Raw genomic sequence first — 22,576 nt, 5'->3', positions numbered from 1 at the left:
CGAAACGAAACGAAATCAACGAAATGAAACAAAAAGAAAACATTGAAAAATGAACAAAAAAAAATAAATGTTACGCAGGCCTGAGTGTTCCATTCTCATCGGGGTAAGAACAACATATTGAAAAGAATTAATTCATCGCAATATTCTTAAGATAACTTCAGAATATAAGCTCCGTCCACGATTGATAGGCATGCAAATCGCGTACCAAAAATAATCACAAATTTACTGGTAAAATCTATTTTTACCAATAACAGTATAATCAAAAACTACAGTATATACAGTATTTCTGACCCTCCTGCTAATTAATAATCTCTGATAATTGTCAAAATGAAGGGAGTTGTGGGGTGAACTTCGATTAAGTTCAATCCGATTGAAATATCGAATGCATGTTAACTTAAGTAACGAACCTTGGTTAAGAATCCTTAAATATAAATGAATGTTATTCTTTTGTCGTATGAAAATTATTTAAAGATGAGAAGATGGATCAAAAGCAATCGTGATAGACGATGCATCGACTGTGGAACGGATGTAGTCTCTATATTTTGTTAGGTGTTCAGGGGGCAATCTGATTGGTTGACAACTCTATAAACAATAATAACTATAATGGTCGACCAATCAAGTCTACTTCCGTTCCACAGTCGATGCATCGTTGATCCTCAAGTGTTTTACCTTGTTGATATAGTAGAAGTAGGGGATACTATTTTTCTAGTAATGCTAACCAGAAGTAGCCGCCTGTGCGTAGTTCAACTTGCTATAGCGCTATTTTAAGCACGTTGAGCTACGTTTTTTAATGCCTGTTTGACCTAGGGTTAAGATGAAAAGAACAAGTTAATCTTACGAAAATTTTCGGTCAAAGCTGAAATTAAAATATATTCCTTTTTCGACCATAGGAAATCTACTTAACTAATCCAGCACTTGAATATTGTCTAAAACATATCCAGAATTATTCACAGTTCATAAAAATCACAGAAATTGAGTCGTCCTCTAATGCTTTCATTCTGTCCACACTCCAGACCAGCAATACAGGAACAGCGCGTTAAGCCGGCGTTTTTAAACGAATCGCACCTTTCAAGTACAGCAATTTCCATAAACTCTCATTTTTCACGGTCAGATACACACCTGGCCTTCCTACCAAAAAGCAGTTGCTCACAATCACCTCTGTCACGTGATTTTAGATTGAGCGTGCACCAATACACTACACGATTTGCATATCTATAAATCGTGGACTAAGGATATTATCTAAAATATATTATTATATATTGAAAGAACTGAGTGAATATTGCGATGAATTTTTTTTTTTTCATGTTTGTTGTTCTTACAACGATGAGAATGGGATACTCAGGCCTAAGTACAATCTATCTTTTTCCATTTTTTCAATGTTTCATTTTTCGTTTGCTTTGATTTCATTTCGTTGCGTTTGATTTCGTTACGTCTCGTTTCGTTTTGTTTTCGTTTCGCACTTTACAGGTACCCAAAAAATAGGTACAGAAACAGGTTTTTTGAAAATGTTAAAGCGGGGTGTGTGACATTTGTGATTAAAAAACGGTATGCGTGATATTTGAGAGATCAGAGGTCAGTTTCCTCATTATTCCTTAACTTAAAACTTTCCATGTGATTATACAACTATATAGTCCCTTAGATAAGTGTTTTTTTACTTCTTAAATTTTGTCATGCATTTTAATGAAAAACGTTGAGTTAAGGAATTCATCGAGTAAAGGATTTCTAGTGAAACAGGATCAGGTTTGAAAGATATGTGCAAAATCGATCGTCTGCAGGTATTCAAAAAGTATTAGGTGTACCTTCAGTTAAATGGAAAATAAATAAATTTGCATGAGTGTGCTGTGGCATAGGAAAACCTTCAGGCTGGTTTACTTATTTATACATCTTTCTGATTAATACAAATTAAGATTCAAAACTAATATTCATTATTTTGCATACTATCATACCAACAACATTGAATGACCCAAGTCTAATTAGGAATGTTTTCCTAACATTTTAACATGTGCTAATAATCTTTACGTATTTAATTGTTACTGAAATGTCTGATATTTACTACGTGAATTTAATTTTCTAGTTTTGATAACAGGACAATTCCCACTGTGGGAACGTAACATACTCTTACACTTACCCTAACGCTTACACTTCCAGAACACCTGGTAATACTATACAAAGGTTTTTAAATGTCTCTGATTAAATCTAACATATGTTTTAATTTTTATTTGTTTTATTGATAAATAGATAAGATTAGTGTATGTTTTACAATCATTCAGTTTTTTAATCTTCGTATTTCTAATATCTATACATTCGATTCCTTCTTGAACTCAACACCTTAACTGATATTTCCATAAAAAATTATATTAGAAAACATTTTCATCTTAGAATATGTTAATAGAATGAATTATAAGAACACATTATTTGAATAAGAACAGGTATATGTGTATGCGTACGCCAGCTTATAACCTAGTTAAGAACTTCATCATACAACTTTAACTAACACCAAAGTCATTAACACACAAAACGGGATGATTAATTCATTTTAAAGCATATCTGGTCTTGCAACTGCTCAACAATTAATATATATCAGAAATAACAATAATAGTCCTTTGTAAAGTTTACATGGTCAAATTCTTTTATAATAACATTCTACGCTAGTAAAATATCTATTTTCTAAGTTCTATCGTACACATTATATAACGAAAATATAATTCAACTTGCTCCATCGGAGGCAATGTCTCTTCCTGTTGTCCGGTTATCTAAGCACTCATGTCATGTGATAGCAAACCTAATCATGATTCATGACCACGCTTGTATCATAGAATTCATTATTAAAACATAAGAGTTTGTGAATGACTTTTACGAGTCGTGAACTGGAACACATGGAGAGTTACATACTTCACAGTGCTAGAGCACTTAACGCCAGTAGAGAAATTTACAGAAATACTAAATCCTTGACCTTTCAGAAGTATATTTCGTCGTTAAATATGTTTAAAAAAGAGGAAATATAATACGAATGCGTTATTTAAATAAATGAATGTCTACGTTTCGATGTCTACGCAAACTTACATTTTCAGGAAGGACTACATATTTCAATTTTAGCTTAGACCAAAGTCAGAAACAACAAACTGGTTGGTCAATACATCATTAACCCTTCCAGAAGTGTCTTTCGTAACTATGTAATCCTTTCACTTTCGGATATTTGATATGAATGCTCCGTGGATAGATACTTGCTCATGGCATATATTGTAGTTCAATGCAGTTGTAACGTTCTTTATATCTATAAGCCAAGGACTTAGATTTTAAATATTAATGATGATATGATTATCAAAGACTTACAAAACGATTATTCTATTTTTGTGAAGGTAGCAACAAGATATGATGCCATACTTTTGTACTTGATTGCTGGGTTTATCGCCCCGTGAACAGACAATGTCATGTTGAGGCAGGGTATTATTGTAGTAGCTGGTGACTACCTCACTGAAGAGCAAACGGAAGGTCCGTCGCAAGCCTTCCAAAACAATTAGGGTAGCATGTCTTGACCATGGACACATTGGATACACGGATACGGAGCGTAGAACCACGCATCGTTGATCTTCACCTGATATTACGACTAAGTTATCGGGCCAATGATGACATAGACAATATGAACTATATAAACACGTAATATTTTAAACGGCTATAATAAAACAACACTTAAATGATTCGTTTACAATTTTTTTGTAGCGCAAGATACATTTTGGCAGCGTAGGGTAAATTGTCCGTTCATCATGATTATGGAGTTAGATACAGTGAATAATTTATATTTAAAATAGAGGATTCCAAGATATTAACATGATTTACATTATCTCGACCATTTCTTTTGTCTTTGTTTTACGTATTTACGATAAGATAAGGAGTGCAAAGATACTCATCGGTTTAATTTAACATTGACATTCTCACAGTTCCATTGTATTCTGGTTTTATCAGTTTCTCTCCTATACTTATCTGATAATGTTATACAATGGAAAGGTGACTTGGCCAGCTTTGTTTTTTTTTGGTTTTTTTTTTTTTACACTGATTCTACTTTAAAGAATGTTACATTGTCTACCTTAACGGCTGCAAACTGCCATCTTTTTTAATTTAAAGAATAGTATTTGTTGATCTGATGTTATTTTCTAGGACGGATGCTAGCGCTTCTAGCTTATGTATATATAATAGATATAAACGTATGCGTATGCACACACGTGTGTGCAAAATAGTGTACATGTTTTATGCAGTGATCAGGAATGGCTCGTTGAGTATTCATAGACATCTATAGTAATGAGAATGGATAAAAAAAATTCTTTCTCCGAATTATTTTCGGAAAAAATCCTACTCTCACACATTGCACTCTAGAGCATTTTTAACAAGTCGCTTACGTTGTTGGAACTTTAATGTCTATGTACGGTTATTATAACCACTCTAAGGCTTTTTTTGCTTTTTTTCAATTTCCAACAAGGATTATCAATGGACCGATTCAAGTGAGCATTAGACACGTCTTTACGTTAACGCAAAATTTCGGGAACTAGCAGATATTACATCCGGCAATCTCAAAGGATTAAGGACGCCTACCATCATGGAACGTCTGGTCTTATTCTCCTTGTACATTATTATATTATGTTTATTTATTTACTACTTATCTTATGTCGATTATAGAAAAAGACGCTGATACTCTCGGAACACATGGTTGTATTGTTTATCATCATCAATATAATTCTATTTTTTATTAATCATTTTATTTATTTATTTATATAAATCGATGATATAAAGACGTTTTCCTGGTCTTGTTCTTGGTATGAAAGTTTATTTATTTATCAACGTTGCTGAAAAAAGACGCTTATCATTTTAAAACACCTCGTCCTATTCATCTTTGTGCTTTATTTTTACCATTATTTTTCCATTTTATTTCTTTTTACTTTATGTCGATGATTTAAAAGACGCTTGAACTTTATTATTATATTCATCCCCTTTATATATATATATATCAGCTGCTGTTTCATGTGAACAAAGTCCCTAAGGAAAGTGTGTGTGTGGGGGGGGGGGGGGGGGGGGGGGTCTGTAGGGGTTGGTTTGATTAATTAACATATAGAGTGGGTATTTCCTATAAGCGAGAATAGAGATTATTGGTATAAGGTTTGAAGTACAAACATATACATCCCTACTAAAAATAGGATGGTGTAGGACTACAGGTGGAAAAAAGGCGGGAATTTCCCAGATGGGGGTTTCCCCCGTCCGCTGTGAGGTCCTTTGATATATATATATATATATATTCTAGCGTTAATGATAAAAAGACGTTTTATCCTTGTACATTTTTAAGGTGTCCATTCAAATCTTTATTTTGTTCTTATTATGCCTCCATTTTATCGAATTTAGTTTTGAGTTACAGTTTCGTTTGCATTTCGGAGTTTTCTGTTGTTACTGTACGGACGATACGTAACTAAATTTATAAATTACTATAAACATCGGTCAAAGGAAACAGTTGAAATGCGCTAGTATGTTGTACTTCTTTCACGGGATTTAATGTCACAGTTACAGTCGGATGAGGAAAAGTGTCAAAGAGAAGCAAAACAAAACCAAATAGTGAATAAGCACACAGAAAAGAAAGGGAAACAAACATATATGTACCAAGTGATGCGAAAAAGGAAGCAGGTCCATTCTAGCATCACTATAATCATCGGAATAGAAGACACAGAATAACATCCCCAAATATTCGAGGGACTTAAATCACCTTTCGTCTGTGGTCCAATCGGTCCGTCCTCCGTTCTTCCTCCGTTCTTCCTCCGTTCTTCCTCCGTTCTTCCTCCTACCGTCCGTCCGTCCTCTGTTCTTCCTGCATAGTTCCTGCGTCGTTCCTCCGTCAACCGTAAACAATACTTGTTGCCGTAATTTCTCATAAAGTATTGCATGTATATTTTGTCGAATTGTATCGTTACATTCCCTATGACATATTGATATTTAATGCTAATCTGAAAACAAGATGGCCGACAGGCTGCCATTCTGAATTCTATTTCGTTTTGCGATATGAAGTCAGACATGCTCAATGCTTGTTGGTATTGTAGTTCCGTTGTCATCACTGTTTAAATCATTTCGAGAGTTTGATTATACCCAGATTTAAACTAGATTTACCAGAAGACGCTATTTCCCCTAACATTTCAGGTGTTATTATCCTTTGACTTTTTCAAGGAATTCCACTTGTGTTGCATTGATTCAAAGTCAGTATTCTCTATGGTTTGCCGATGATCGATGCTGTGTGTCATTGAAGTTTAAAGTTAGCCCTAGTTTTAGAGTCAGAACTATGATGTCAAGTTGTCTCATTTTTTCGTACAGTAAATATTTTCTTCCAAAACTTCAGATTTTTACATTAAATTAATGTCACGGGGTTCTGTTGTATTTCGATTCATGTTTGCGTCTTATTCCTCCATGCTATTGAAGTACCATATATGCTCTCGTCGTCTTGAACTTCTTCATGGTATATTTGTTTTCTAACTTTTGTGGTCCCATGTTTGACGTTGTGAACTTTTCTGTATCTTCATAATGACTTTGTTTCTCATTGATAATTTGTATTGACAATTTCTTTTCAATGTACTTGTCATTATATTATTACAAGAGAGTTATCACATTTCGTTTCTTTTTATTTCATCAATAAATATTAAATACCAAGACATCTCGTTCGGGTTTATAGTTTGTGGGTGAACAATGATACATTTACATTTTCTTTTCAATGTCACGCATTGCCATTTTTTAAGCAGGTGAAACAAGCGTAATTTAATATAAAAAGAGGGAGAGGTTTCATTTTATAGACTAAATGTTTATGAATAAAATGTCACTGCGATGAAAAGTAATATTATGTTGGCTGTACAAATTATATTCGGTTGACATGGTATTTATTCGGTGGTACACACTTGCCTTTCACCTTGGCGACCACGGTCGATCTCCCCATCGTATGTGAAAAGGTTCGAAATAACATAAAGTTAACTTTTAATCTAAACTGTAAAACGTACATTACTATCATATATCATGTTTCATTTACCGACCTATTATAATGAATTTCCCCTTGAACGCTTCTTTGAGAGGATGCATTATCCACATTGTAATGTAAGGTAAAGATTTTTCATGTCCAACGATGATATATTTAGTATGGTTTTGATATATAGTAGTGGCCTATCAAACATTTTTTGATTCTCATTGATTATTTTATTGACAATTCCTTCTCAATGTATTAGTCATCATATTATTACAAATGAGTTATCGCCCTTCGTTTCTTTTTATTTTATCAACAAATATTAAATACCATGACATCTCTTATAGTTTGTGAATGAATAATGAAACATTTTGGCTTTAATGTCACGCATTTTTTTTTTCAACTTTAACGCTTCTTTGATATGATTATTTATCAGCATTTCAATGTCAGGTATAAAATTTTCATTTCCAGCTATAATAGTTTAACGATGATATATTTAGTATGGTTTCGATATACAATACAGAAGTGACATATAAGAATTATTTTTGATGGAGAAAAAACTATAACATTTCTTTGTTAAAACATGGAAATTGTCTACATCAAATAAAACATTAAAACGTCATGTTCCTTTTTATTTATTTAATTTAAAATGAAATTGCCACATAATCATAATCATACCGTGAATTATAGATATATATATATATACATGCACAAGGTGTAACTCCGACTGGGACAATCGCGAACAATTAGCCCGCTATATTAAACAATACAGTTTATAACGTGAAGTAAAACCGTTCGTTCATGTTTCCATACAAATATCGAGTAAATAATTTCCTGGATTATTACTGATCCACTATATACTACAACATTATTTGTAGAGATAAGAAATAAAAACTTTCAAAAATATATAATTATAATAAAACACTAAAACAAAAAACCTATAACGAAAGAAACAAAATGACATTATAAATCAAAGATGTTGCGGAATGATGAGCGTCTCCAATTCTTTTGTAGGTATTTATACCCAGCCGACTCTTGATAATCTCCCTCGGACACTGAACATCCCAGAATCATAAGCGATCCGAGCGTTACTTCGATCTGTGTGTCATCAGATTTATATATTTCTAACTATATTGATGACTGACCCTGACGTCACAGATAGCCATTCTTATGTATTCTCCTACAATACAGCATCAGCAGTGTCTGTGTTTAACTTCGATGCTTCCTGTGAGTATTTTTTTCATGTTGTGAATCTTAAACATGTATTACATCATGTTTATAAGTTTTTGACATATCATTTAATTCAGATGAGCTAAGTTATAATGTAAAATTCAGATTTTCCATTAAAAAAAACGAAAATTCAAATTCGGTACATTATTTTTCAAATTACCCCTTTCTACAATTAAACCATTCTGTGCAAACGTATATCAAAATGTGGCCTTTATAGTGTTTGTATTAAAAGTACGTATCAGCTATATGTAAATACCTTGAATCGGTTCGAACAGACACAGGGCATGATTTTTTTAGAGGAATCGTTCCTTCTACCAATATTTTGAAAACCTAGAAAATAGCTTGTGTGTCGTTACTTCCATTAGGATTTGTAAAATATACTGTATTTGTATTTTATTCTGAAAATGATATTTTGAATATTTGAATTATGGAAAAATAAATCAAGGTTAAATCCAGATAATATTACGTTCATGAAATGTGGTCATGATACATAACGTAGAGGCTTACCTTCAAACATGCACCAAACTTCAGCGTATCACGAGAAATTTAAGAATTCGTACCCAAGATATTTGCTTAAAGAACAAACACGACATTTTGTGTAAACTGTTTAATTTGTGAATTTACCGTTCATCTAGAACAAAGGCTGCAAATTAGTTACTTAATTCCTGCAACGCTCTATTTCCTATTACAAATGCTTAATAAAGATATTTATTGCATTTTTGCTAGTGAAATATTGAAATTTATCAAACTTATAAAACTTCACTACAGCGATGAGAAGTGAACATATAAGATTTTTCAGTGAAAATATAAGTTTTGCAGTGAAAATATAAGTTTTTCCTTTTTGATCAATCAAGGCGAACTTTTTTTTTCAGTCGAAGCGAAGATAGATAAATTTGTTATTTTGCTGTATTTCTGAAATATTCAGATTGATTTTTGACCAACTACTCACTTGACGTTAGCTACTCATGCACAGATAATCCGATAACCGCATAAAACGCCTAAATTGCGTTGATCAGTCCTTCCAAAATGGCGCTGTTAAGTTGAAGTGCAGTTACGTCACAAAGAGATGGCTTTAGAAAGCTCTATCATTGATTCCCGCACTTTTTGACACTATTATTTTTTTGATGTTTTCAATTTAGTTGTTAAGGATATAAAATGCAATAAAAAAGAAAATGAAATAGTTTCCCGTTTAATATAACATATTTCACTCGTATGACAGAATATTTCGATATGTTTCACTCGTGCTACGTACTCATGAAAGTATCGATATTCTGTCATACTCGTGAAATATATGTTATATTAAACGGGAAACCATTCAATATACTATATATATAATGTTGAAGTTCACGAGATGCAAGTAATATATATATATAATTGATAACTGACAACAAAAAACGTTACATTTTGCACTAGCGCTTTCACTGTATTCGATCTTCAGGTGCATGGTTACATTGCATAATGGTGTGACGTCACGGATTGTTATCTATTGATGACATCATAATATAATTGGGCATAATTATTATTAGAAAATGATATTTAAAAAAAACTTACCGACAGACTTTCTAGCGCTTTCACAGCTATTACTGCTCTTCAGGAAAGTTTATTTTCTAAAGGACATCTTGATGACGTCACAATTTACGTGACGTCACAATGTATATGCGTTCACAAAACAAATTAATAAAGTTTTGTCATATACTATGGTCTATTGAGACTAGATTTTAATATTTTCATTGACTGCTCCTCTGTTTTCATTGACTGCTCCTCTGTTTTCATTGACTGCTCCTCTGTTTTCATTGACTGCTCCTCTGTTTTTCTCCAATAAAACAGTATCAGATGCACGAGTTGTCATGAAAGGTAAAGCAGCTATAACTCCAACTCTACATGGACACGAACTTTTTTCTCGATAAATATATATATTATAAGACAGCATAATGTTAAGTATAAATACAGTTATGCAATGGAGTAATAAGTAAGTGAAAAAAAACTACATTAATAAGACATTTCCATATCTTTCAAATCTCAACACCACAGATATACTGTGCTAGTTACACACTACAAACATTTACTTGTTAGAGTTGTTTCGTGATGGGGTGGTTTCTGTTTTCCTACTAGTTTTATCAATTACTTTTTCGTCGGAAAGTAAGACAATTTGATATTCTTCCGTTTCTTCGCTTGGCCATTTTTTCCATAAACGAACTTTATAAAACCCAAACGACAAGCAGCATAGTCCCGCAAACATGTAAACTAGAGGAATCAGATGGATTTTCAGTCGGAAGTCGTCATTGTCGTAAAATAAACATGCTCCTTCAGTTCCACAGCTTTTTTGCCAAATCAAGCATGTTGAATCGACTACTTTTCCGAATATTATTGGACTTGGTAAAAACCCTGAAAAAAATGTATGTGACATGGATAATTTACTGAAAAATACATATAAAAAAAATCTCAAAATTACCAGATTTGTGCTATTTTGATTTTAATTTCAAGAGAAATATGTCATGTTATGTGGAGTTATGCGGAGAGTTTAATATATATGTAGATCTTATCTTTATTCTATACATACAACAAGGGTAACATATGGATGGATACTCATGAAACCTGTTGTTATAGCATAAGCGGAAAAAGACCAGGAGTTCGTGAAGGGTAAGCGTCCATCGACGACACCCTGCATGCGAGACTAAATAAAATATGGGTAACTGCATGCCCTTTACATGAGATCCAAAGTTGTGAAAGCTGAACCGCAACGTAAATCAAGCATCGAACACATTTGTTGATATCCATTGCAAACCACAAGAGAATAACATACATCCCAAGGGTATCATAATTTTCACCATAAAACTTTCACTGTTGACTATTAAATTTCACTCTTCACCAAAAAACGTTCACTAGTCCCAATGAAACTTTAAACTGTTCACCATGAAAGTTTCCTGTTCACAATGAAACTTTTACGTGGGATGTATGAGGTTGTAATTCTTGGAACTACGTGTTGTAAGGATTTTCGTAAGAAGTTGACATCTGTCACATGTTGTGGATTAATATAAGCTTTAAGCTTGTTTTCCCATCCCATTTGCTATTTTCTGTATATGTAATGTTATTGTGTCTTGTTGAATAAAATAATGTTTAAACTAAATCCTTTAATATCGAATGACCTGGTGCATGCACACATACTAACGTACGGGGAAACACTGCTGTTACGACAAAACTTACCTCTTACCTAGCCGACTACGACGAAACTGTCTACAACCGAAAGTATCCAAATACCACGAAAATCGGCTTATAACTCATCTACTATACGACGAAAAGGGGTCTTATCCAAACTTAAAGACCGCAACTACGAGCATTTTATCAATCCAACTATGAGATAAAAAATATATTACAAGCCAATCATTAACTTCCAAAATATAACAGAAAACGTATTACATACCTAATAACGAGCTGAAGAAGGAAGAAAGTCCAATGGACGTTGATTTATCGCGGTCCTCCACACACCTACAATGCACAGACGCCACAATTAACACATGTTGTTAAATTAGAGAATACGTTAACCTGCTCATCATATCGGTATTATGGCAATAAATTGAAATGCCGCTTAACAATCACTACATTAAGAGTAAATTTTGTTCGAGGCATGTTTTTAAAATGGCAGATTTATTAATTATTCTTTTTCCAATACGTCTTTCTCTTTCGTAGTTATACAAAAGTGATAAAAGTACGTAATATGTATGTCTGTTATAAAATACTATTAAAACGCTATATACCATTCTACAGTTTAACCATCACAATACAATAATGATTTATATGAATATCACTTTTGACACTGATCTGGATATTCATGAATTTCCCATTATATGATTAAGCTGTAAGCAAACATCAAATCGTAGATATAAAAACTGTCTTGCCTGATCTTTGCAATGATACTTGGTGAAATGGTAAGAGCCACAATGAATCCAGCGACAAAACTGACAATGGCGAAAGGATACAACATCCCGCAGTCTGACTCACATAGTCCCGCAGAGGCTCTTCCATTTGGTATGCATGTACAATTGGCAAAGTTCTACAAAGCATGATAACGGAACGAATTTATGTTAATTCTTAAAATCTAATTAAAACCATATCTTACATTTGTATACTTCGTTTTTCAATTGTTTCCCATTCAAAATCTTTTGAACTATTTTCATCTACTTTAAAAATTTTAAGTTATCATTATTTTATGCCCTCGACAAGTAAACTGTAATTCACATGCTGATACGTTGACAGGGTAGGTATCGGGAATAGCGATTATAACCGATACGTCTTTCTTTTCGGTTTTTTTTTTTTTTTTTTTGGTTTGAGATCGATATATTTAAATATACTTTGCAGTATGCAAAGCGATTTGTGCGTTTCGACAAAATCAGTGCTGTTGTGTTTCTATAAGCCCGGTCGTTATGTGAAGTTTTGTGCACTTTCATTGCGGATTTTACTTGGCTCGAAGCTTACACACGGACGAAATGAAGTTTTAATAAATACATGACGGTAAGAACAATATCTACTAAACTAATTCAACAAATACATTTCATTTGGTATTGTACTTTATCTTCATGTGTCTGCTGCATGGTTATAGGTCTACCGGGCACCTGATAATTTAACAAATAACTGGCCTAGAAATAATCTAGGCATAAATTATTTCTAGGTGTAAACGAAAACAGTACCTTTTAGTGAAGTAACCTAGTATAGGGTATTCTTTCTTAATAGATAAATATTTAAGCTTTAATATTTATAAATATTGACATTTGAATTATGAATTGTAAATCGTGTTTTTTTTTTTAGAATTCTGAGACTGAGATGCTAAAAGGCAAACCTGACCCATACTTTTTTTATGAGAAACGGGGCGTGGCTAAACACGATTGATCATGGTCTATCGCAGATTAGAACATTGTCCGTATCCAAACAAAACGCGTTGGAACCGAGTCGTGTTAAAATAAATATTTTTGTCCTTTTTCTGTAATTAGACCTACCAATACTTTTCACTGCTCAATTTATAAATACATCTGTTATACTTACCCCGCCTTTACCTAACGGGAAGGCACATCCGGCGTAACAAGGGGAATGGTAATTGATTCCATTTGATCCGCAAATTGGAAAAAAATCATCTTCTTTGCAGCCACAATTATATGAACATATCGTGGAATGGTTAGCAGATGTAAGAATAACCGCATGTTCACTGTAATATCAAAGCAATTATGTGCTTAAAGGATTGTAGAGAGAACAAACAAGTGAATTACATCTGAGAATTCAAATCACTACTTATATTTTCACTATTGATTATTTTTTGCAATGTAACAGTGCTTTCTATTACTGAATTGAAACCGCCAGTTCAGATGCAAATTGCGCTAGGGTAAAAGCGTCAAAATTCTTTTATAAAATATCTCTTTTCTAGCAAGCACATTTCACGACAGATAGTTTCACGAAGCATTTGTCTCTAACTTGCATATGCGCCGATCAAAAACATTATGATATCTTATACATTCAAAACGTACCTTTTGGGGCCAACTAGTTCTGGTTGACTGCACCCCAGCAACAAAACCCCAGCAAATAGAATCATGTTGGCAGCGTATAAAGTAATTAACAATCCAAGCGTCTTACAAGGTGTTAGCTTGATCCGCCTTGTAATAAAACCACCAAAGAACGAGCCAAGAACAATGGAGGATATGTTGGCAATAGCTGGTTGATACAAAAATGGGAATTGACATTTGAAACGAAAACGAAATATCATTGAGATCATCAAATGACATAAATGCAAAGCATGCGCTTCATGATGCCTGTCTTTCGATATCTTGGAATTTTACAAAATACTCCCAGAAATGAATATTGTATTTAAATAGGAATGTATGTAGTATTTCAAAATCATGTCTTTAGCAAACTGTTTTAAGTACATGCTTAACTACCTCTCAAGTCACAATATTACATATGTATCTCGGATTCTTACCGGAAGATTCCAATTTTTTCCAATTACTCACTATATCTGATGATATTTAAACGCATATTGATAAAAGTAAAGGAGAATATTTCCTGCAATATCAATTAAGTTTTTGATCGGATATGGCATCAGGGATTAAAATGTTAATTTAAAAAGTACTGCTTTTCTGATCTCATATTTTAGAATGATTTCCATCTTATCTTGTTGATAGAACAGAGAATGGTTATCAGTCAGTGCAAATAAAATGTTTGTAGTGTGCATGCATACTGTTTTCTTCTGTGAGGAGAGGGTTTTTATACGCTTTGCCTGTTGCCCAATTTATTTCTGTATCTAAGATCTGAACAATAGAATTATCTTATCAGTGAAGCTACGGCATAAATTTGGAAATCCGAAGGGAAGCTAATATTTTCTTATGTGCGTCTTCACAGAAATTATTACAATGAGCAGCTATGCAGAAGTATCCCAATGACTGAATAATATCAAGATATACCAAACACCAAGTACATTTGTATGAATATATAGAGTAATTGATATTGAAATATAATGCCGATATGCAGTAAAAGAAAGTTGATATTGGCCCGCAAGACAGTTTTGATTACAGTTTTATTGTAATAATATACATGTAATAATGATAGTTTTGAGTTTAACATACCACTATATCAAAGCAACTTATCCGTCTCAATCCAGTTCACAAATTATCAGCAAAGCGTAAAAAATAGTGACAGAAAATTATATTTTATACATTTTATTTGCATACATAAAATCTCATACGTGCATTTCGCTAAGGTGATATTAAGAGGTATGTATACATGTACCTGGGTCGATATTAAAGGGTATAAATATATTTACCTAGGGTGATATTGGCCTGCCAAAGCGGGATGTTGAACTGTGTGTTTATATACTTGGACAGGAATGCGTAATATCCAGCTCTGCCAGCCATGTCTAGTGTGGAACTGATCATCTGAGCCATGTAGACTGGATTCTTCGCTATTCGCCAATAAGACAAGGCACTCTCTGCAGATCAAATATAAGCAGATAATTATATGTCTGCTTGTTTAGTTATCACCACCTCGGCTATCTATTTGGGAACGTATCATTACATAAATATTTTCTAGATTTACATGGCGGTTGTACTCGATTAAACAAAAGGCGTTTACCTTAAATTATAACCTTTCGAATATGCTATACAGGAAGGGTGTGCTTTGTAAGAGGATACCATATCTATTATCTAATCTTTTTTATTCTTTTTATCCTACTTTCTTCTTCCTTACGTCTTAACACTGCCTCACTCTTTGCATTTAGTTGAGCGTTCGCCAATGTGATCAAGAGGAAGGCTTATGGTTCTTTCCCCTGGCCGAGATACTCCAGAGTCTATAAAAATGCTAGTTTCTACTCCTGCTAAGCGCTCAGCATTTTATGAGTTGGACGATTGGTTCGTATGTTAACAATATAATGTGACCGGTTTCGTGTGTCATGTTGGGTGTCTTAGACAATATGCTTCAGTGAGACAGCACTATAAAGTCGTTATCGATTCAACGCTTTGACAAGGAGACAAACACACATGTATGTAATACAGGAATTCATCTCGCAAGCAGGAGAGGCCGTCCTCCTTAAATGGCCATTGATATTAGGACTTTAAACAACACAAACCAAACCATTCAAAACACATGATCATATCACCCTTGTACTATTTCAAGGATGCATGTGTAAATCTACATTTTCCATATTTTGTTCCTCTTTGTATCGATTTCGAATTAATATTGTTGTTTAGTTTACAAACATGAATTGTCCAACAGATCACAACACAATAATAAAATATTGTCTCAACATTTGACCAGAGTTTTGTATGCTCAAATATTTATAAAAGACACGCAAGCGGCTATCAGGTTAAAAGAAAAAATTACTTTATTATAAAGTTTATGTTTAATAATTCATATACCGTATAGTTTATATATTTTCCAGTAGGAGATAGTTTGCTGTTATGAAACTTAGCGCAGTACCGCCTTGTAAATATTCGACATCAATCAGGCAAACATGTCTGTGTGTATAATACATCCGCTAGTTTATTTACGAGATATATATAATGATTGCTAACATAGCGAAATACCATTTCACGCGAACATTACAGTAAAACTGTATCGTATCGTTTTTTTCATTCTAGGAAAGTGATGCTAGGGACCAAATCTTAGAAAACCAAAAGGGAAGTCAAGTAACTTTACAAATTCAAACAAACAGGCATGCGTGATGTGCACCAATATGAATAGGTAGCGTTGTCCTAATCTAAGAACGGGAAAAATATTTTGGATTTCGTTCTGTTTCTTGCTGCATTACAATCACATGTTGGGTTTTTTTCCAGTAATGCAGTTTTTTCTTATATATTTGTCTGTGTAAGCATTTTCTTCTTTCTCCCACTTTGGTATTCACCCCTCCCTTCCTTAAATTATCCTACTTCTCCTCTTTGCTTTACCATCTAAACAAATAGTCAACGAATAAAGTCCATCAAACTGGCTCACATCAGATTAATATACGGATTTAAGTCGTTTTATTGATATCATAAAGAATACAAAATGCAACACTCATGTAGTCCTAAAATATTCGAATATTTTGTGATTCCAAATCAGTGTGAACCAGTAAACTTCACATACATTATAGACTTGTAAAGTATATCTGAAAACTTGTTATATGCACTTCTTTGGCGTAATTTTATCACTAACTACATCCCAACAACGTGTAAGGAAAGTGACTGAATTACACCTGGTACATTTGTTTTCTCAAAGTATTCAAGCATAATAATATTATAAATCGTGGGGATAGTGTGTATAAGTTTAGTAGCATTACATTAAAATAATTCTTGTACGTTTTGTGATATTCCATACCTTTTATCTTTTCTTTCCGACTCATTTCTTCTCGTTTCTTGCCGTCTATAACAGGTTCAGCTTGTTTCTTTAAATGTTTTGGAAAGAAGACAAGTGGAATGGAGAAGACAATGCTAGCGGCACCAAATACCAGGAAACCGAGCCACCACGCTCCTATCCATCGGGGATCACGTGGCGACATGTCAACGTCTCAAATATAAACGTAGGAATTAGCTGGATAATCATTTACGCAAACGAATACAAACATCTAGTCGTATTTTAGGAAATCACAATTCATTGGCATTTTCATCATTAATGAAACGAAAAAAGATTTAATTTGTGTCACATCAAATGTGCTTATCAGTAAGCAAGAGGTGTGTTATCATATTATAGTTTTGTTTTACACCATTTGTTTTTGTTAAGTTCTTAGAAAATCATTCAGCGAGTAATTGTATTTACCTGATCCGTTTTAGATTTAACTTTTATAAGTTATCAAATTATCACAGAATACCTTAACGATGAATGATGCACCCTAAGTATTACATAGTGAAACTGTAACTTGTACAGATATTTCATCATTCCAATTGGTTTGACATGGTATTGGTGATCGAAATAAATTGCATAGCCTTCGGCCTCGTGCAATAGAACATCGATCGATTACCAGTACCTCGTGTCAAATATTCTTGACTATGGCACAGACATCCATGATATATTGGTATAATATACAACTACATAGATATGAATGCGACTAGATATAAATATATTTTGTACAACAGTAAAATGAAAGTACCTAGGGGAAGTTTTTAACAATTGTCACTGCAAAATATTTAAAGAAAAGCCACAAAAGTGAAGTAGAAGGACTGACTAACAGAGGCTTTTCAACAGTACTACTAATCGTCGACATTACATTTGTAAATATGTGCAGTATATGTAATAGTAGAATATCAATACATGTGTTCAGTATTCTGGTAAGTAGATCATCTTTAATATCTCAACAATAGAATAACTGGGACGGAATTCCCACATTACAGGTTTTTCACATTTACCTGTTATTAAAAAACCTGTGTCAAGTTTTCATACCTTAAGCCAATTTTACAGCAGCCATATCAACAATGATATTTTTCTGCTGATTAATTTGCTTGAGGAAGTTCAACTTTTAATTATCTAGAGCAATAGCGGAGCCAGAAATTAAACATACTTCACTTCTAGAAGATTGAACCATAGCCACGTGAGTAGATTGGAATTACTAGACAACGACAGGTGTTAGAAAGGTAGTTATTTCAGTACAAGAACTGTTTGGATGTCTTACCTTCCAGAGTGACGTAAACTCGACTCAGCATCCCTCCAAATATATAGCCAAATACAGGACCAGAGATAGCTAGTGCTACGATGACACCTGGTAACGAAATGGCATGTATAAGTGAGCATTATGGCAACAGCATAACGTGTTGTCTTACAATAAGACTGTGAAGTCGATTTTTTGATGTTATAGAAGTTCTGTAACCAGAAGTGACTTTTCTACCTTTGCTAGTTTCAGACATATATGTTACTACATGGGTACTGGTCAACCTCTATTCCTGTTCTGTAACTGTTATCTTTGGCCTTTGCAACAAGGTCAATCCCGTTTTCAACTGCTATAAATATCACTGCTGACCTTATTTGCCTCTTCTGTAAATGTAACTACTGAATTTTGTAGCAAGGTCAATCAGGTTTGCAGCTTCTGTAAATGCCATTTCTGACCTTTGCATCAATGTAAATTTCGTTTGCCTTTTCTGTAAATAATTCCTGCCCTGGTATAGGTTGGTTGCTACTCTGGCTATAAAACCTGTTCTGATGTTTTACATGAAATGAGATCGTCGACATGATATATATAGATGTTACACATCTTATTTAGTTTTTTTTTTTAATGACAAAAGACACGAGCTTTAGCGACCGTCTTTTGTAACTTTTAAAAAATAACTTACGAATGTAAAATAAATTTCATATCCAGGAATCACGAGTCGTATGACCTGCTACTACCACAATAATATCATCTTGAATAAAAGGGAAACGTGGCGAAGTCTTATTTCGCGTATGTAGTAAGGTGTACAGGTGACGGCCGGTACCCGGTGATGTGACGTCATTCGATTATTGACAATTATTAACAAGTGTCGCTCGGGTCAATGTTCGAATTCTTGACAAATCAAAAGATCATAAGGTTATATTCCACTAGTTCATAAAATTCATATAATGGCCTGAGAGTGGAATGACACAGCCAGCGTATTGTGTTAGAAAGTTTTATATATTTATGGACATTACGATTACTAATTCCATATCTTTAAAGGTGTTATTCGCATAAAATACACACTATGTCAAATGTCAATGGATACCGTAAGAATTATGTCAGTGACGTTTTTGTTATTACGATACATAAGATGGTCTCTTTTAATATGCACCACTATACTTTTGCTTGTAAACGCTTTTTATTGGTTGTTTTTTTCTTGTCTGAAAATTGATAACCCGAAACATTAAGTGCATTTTTTTCCTTTTTTTCAACAATCGTTCGGCTCACTAGATTACACGACCCTTATTGAACTTTAAGATGTCCTTTCCCTTTGATTATCCTAACAGCCTGAACATGGAACTGTTTATGTTTTTTAGTATTGAAATAAGATAAGGATTTAGCTCGATGATGGATTGTAGATTGTTCTATCGATGCCTTGACAGCAATTCAAATTGCACTCTGTACACAAACGACTTCGCGGTTGGACCAGAGAGCATTTTGACTTCCGGCCTTTACCTGTAGCTAGATTAATTGAAAACCTTGTTTCTATTCTGCTATAGTCTGCTTGATTAATATCTACAAGTCTGAAACAGAAGAACGTAATCATAACAAAGATTCATGTTTAAGTTTAGGAAAACGTTGAAACACAAAACTTATTTTTAAACTCACGTTCAAGAAGAATAATCTTACCCATATAGAATCCGGTCCTTTTTCGTTTACCATTATCGTCTATGTATACAGTGAGAAATGGACCCCTCAGAGATTTACCGACACCCTGTAGCATCATGCCAATCCCGAAGAACGCAAGAAACATCTGTCTGATTCCGTCATTCACCAGCTCAATACCGGATGCTTGGTCAGCATTGCCGCCTACGCATGCGTCAGATGTGATATTACTTCCGTTAAGTAGTGGAACACATAATGGAATGTTTTTCGAAACGGACATGATAGGCATACTTCCGTTGTCAAGGGCGACTGGATTAGATGTCATAAACTGAATACTGTTACTAGCGACACTGATGAAGTGGGGAACACTACAGAGTATCCCGGATACCCCATACAGGATGAAAGCCCCAAACAAAATCAGCGGAATGTGCACGTACTTTTGCTAATGAACTGATGAAGAGAATAAAAACAAAATATCCAATATCGTTAAAACTCATGATAACTCCACTATAGCTACTTTTCAAGCCATACTGTCGCTCTATACTGGGAATCTGTGATCCCAAATATGACGTCATCAATGACGTCATGACGCTCACTATACTGTAAAAGCCAATAAAGGATTGAATATTTGCAAATTTTTGTAGATATGCTGGTCGACAGGATCCAAGTCCACATTTCCGAGCGTCAGCATAATCATCTTCCTCCTCCATAAAGGATTTCCTAGCGTTATCAGAATTCAATACCAACGCACCCCCAACAGGCTTTTTGTTTTCTGTATTCATGCTAATATTCTGGAATTGCAAGTAAAACGCAGAATTAAGAACAAAAATAAAGACAAATGAAACAGTCGTTAAAGTAATTAGGTGATACCACTAATTCGTTTAAAAGATGCCATTTAGTTTTAGTGGTTTAAGTGGTTAGGTGTGTCACTTAGTCGTTTAAGTGATTAGGTAATACCACTTAGTCGTTTAGTTGACACCACTTGGTCATTAAGGTAATACCACTTAGTCGCTTAGGAAATTAGGTGATACCACTAAGCCGTTTTAGTGATTAAGTGATACCATTTAGTCGTTTAGGTGACACCACTTGGTCGTTTAGGTGATACCACTTAGTCGCTTAAGTGATTAGGTGTGCCACTTAGTCCTTTAAGTGATTAGGTGTGCCACTTAGTCGTTTAGGAAATTAGATGATACCACTTAGTCGTTTAGTTGACACCACTTAGTCGTTTAGGTGATACCACTTAGTCGCTTAAGTGATTAGGTGTGCCACTTAGACGTTTAAGTGATTAGGTGACACCACTTAGTCGTTTAGGTGATTAGGTGATGCCACTTAGTCGTTTAGGTGATTAGGTGTGCCACTTAGTCGTTTAGGTGATTAGGTGACACCACTTAGTCGTTTAGGTGATTAGGTGATGCCACTTAGTCGTTTAGGTGATTAGGTGTGCCACTTAGTCGTTTAAGTGATAAGGTGATAAATCTTAGTCGTTTAGGTGATTAGATGATACCACTTAGTCGTTTAGGTGATTAGGTGATGCCACTTAGTCGTTTAGGTGATTAGGTGTGCCACTTAGTCGTTTAAGTGATAAGGTGATAAATCTTAGTCGTTTAGGTGATTAGGTGATACTACTTTGTCGTTTAGGTGATTAGGTGATACTACTTTGTCGTTTAAGTGATTAGGTGTGCCACTTAGTCCTTTAAGTGATTAGGTGTGCCACTTAGTCGTTTAGGTGATACCACTTAGTCGCTTAAGTGATTGGGTGTGTCACTTAGTCCTTTAAGTGATTAGGTGTGCCACTTAGTCCTTTAAGTGATTAGGTGATGCCACTTAGACGTTTAAGTGATTAGGTGACACCACTTAGTCGTTTAGGTGATTAGGTGATGCCACTTAGTCGTTTAAGTGATTAGGTGTGCCACTTAGTCCTTTAAGTGATTAGGTGTGCCACTTAGTCGTTTAAGTGATTAGGTAATACCACTTAATCGTTTAAGTGATTAGGTGACACCACTTAGACGTTTAAGTGATTAGGTAATACCACTTAGTCGTTTAAGTGATTAGGTGTGCCACTTAGTCGTTTTAGTGATTAAGTGATACCACTTAGTCGCTTAGGAAATTATGTGATACCACTTAATCGTTTAAGTGATTAGGTGTGCCACTTAATCGTTTAAATGATTAGGTGTGCCACTTAGTCGTTTAAATGATTGGGTGTGTCACTTAGTCGTTTAAGTGATTAGGTGTGCCACTTAGTCGTTTTAGTGATTAAGTGTGCCACTTAGTCGTTTAAGTGATTAGGTGTGCCACTTAGTCGTTTAAGTGATTAGGTGTGCCACTTAGTCGTTTTAGTGATTAAGTGTGCCACTTAGTCGTTTAAGTGATTAGGTGTGCCACTTAGTCGTTTTAGTGATTAAGTGATACCACTTTGTCGTTTAGGTGACACCACTTGGTCGTTTAGGTGATACCACTTGGTCGTTTAGGTGACACCACTTGGTCGTTTAGGTGATTAGGTGTGCCACGTAGTCGTTTAAGTGATGAGGTGATATCACTTAGTTGTTTAATTTATAAGGTAATACCAATTAATCGTTAAAGCAATACCACTTATTCAAAAATGTTAAGAAAATCACTTAAACGACTGATTAGGT

At 34.2% G+C, this 22,576-nt stretch overlaps 1 protein-coding gene across 1 annotated transcript in view; it reads right to left on the bottom strand.

The window, feature by feature from the left end:
* Nucleotides 1-9,976: 9,976 nt before the first annotated feature.
* LOC117316235 overlaps nucleotides 9,977-22,576 on the bottom strand; it is a 30,854-nt gene continuing 18,254 nt past the window's right edge. Inside the window, exons 10-19 of the mRNA XM_033870772.1 lie at nucleotides 20,540-20,734; nucleotides 19,968-20,385; nucleotides 18,324-18,410; nucleotides 17,036-17,224; nucleotides 15,009-15,173; nucleotides 13,720-13,903; nucleotides 13,244-13,403; nucleotides 12,103-12,257; nucleotides 11,628-11,692; nucleotides 9,977-10,591 (exon numbers count right to left, since the gene is read on the bottom strand). Of these exons, the coding sequence (XP_033726663.1) occupies nucleotides 10,269-10,591; nucleotides 11,628-11,692; nucleotides 12,103-12,257; nucleotides 13,244-13,403; nucleotides 13,720-13,903; nucleotides 15,009-15,173; nucleotides 17,036-17,224; nucleotides 18,324-18,410; nucleotides 19,968-20,385; nucleotides 20,540-20,734 (1,941 nt within the window). The 3' untranslated portion in view covers nucleotides 9,977-10,268. The remainder of the gene's footprint in view (nucleotides 10,592-11,627; nucleotides 11,693-12,102; nucleotides 12,258-13,243; nucleotides 13,404-13,719; nucleotides 13,904-15,008; nucleotides 15,174-17,035; nucleotides 17,225-18,323; nucleotides 18,411-19,967; nucleotides 20,386-20,539; nucleotides 20,735-22,576) is intronic.

The sequence above is a fragment of the Pecten maximus genome, chromosome 18 (genome assembly GCF_902652985.1).
Source record: "Pecten maximus chromosome 18, xPecMax1.1, whole genome shotgun sequence".
In the NCBI taxonomy this organism is placed as follows: domain Eukaryota; kingdom Metazoa; phylum Mollusca; class Bivalvia; order Pectinida; family Pectinidae; genus Pecten; species Pecten maximus.
This window is presented reverse-complemented; position numbering and strand designations above follow the sequence as displayed.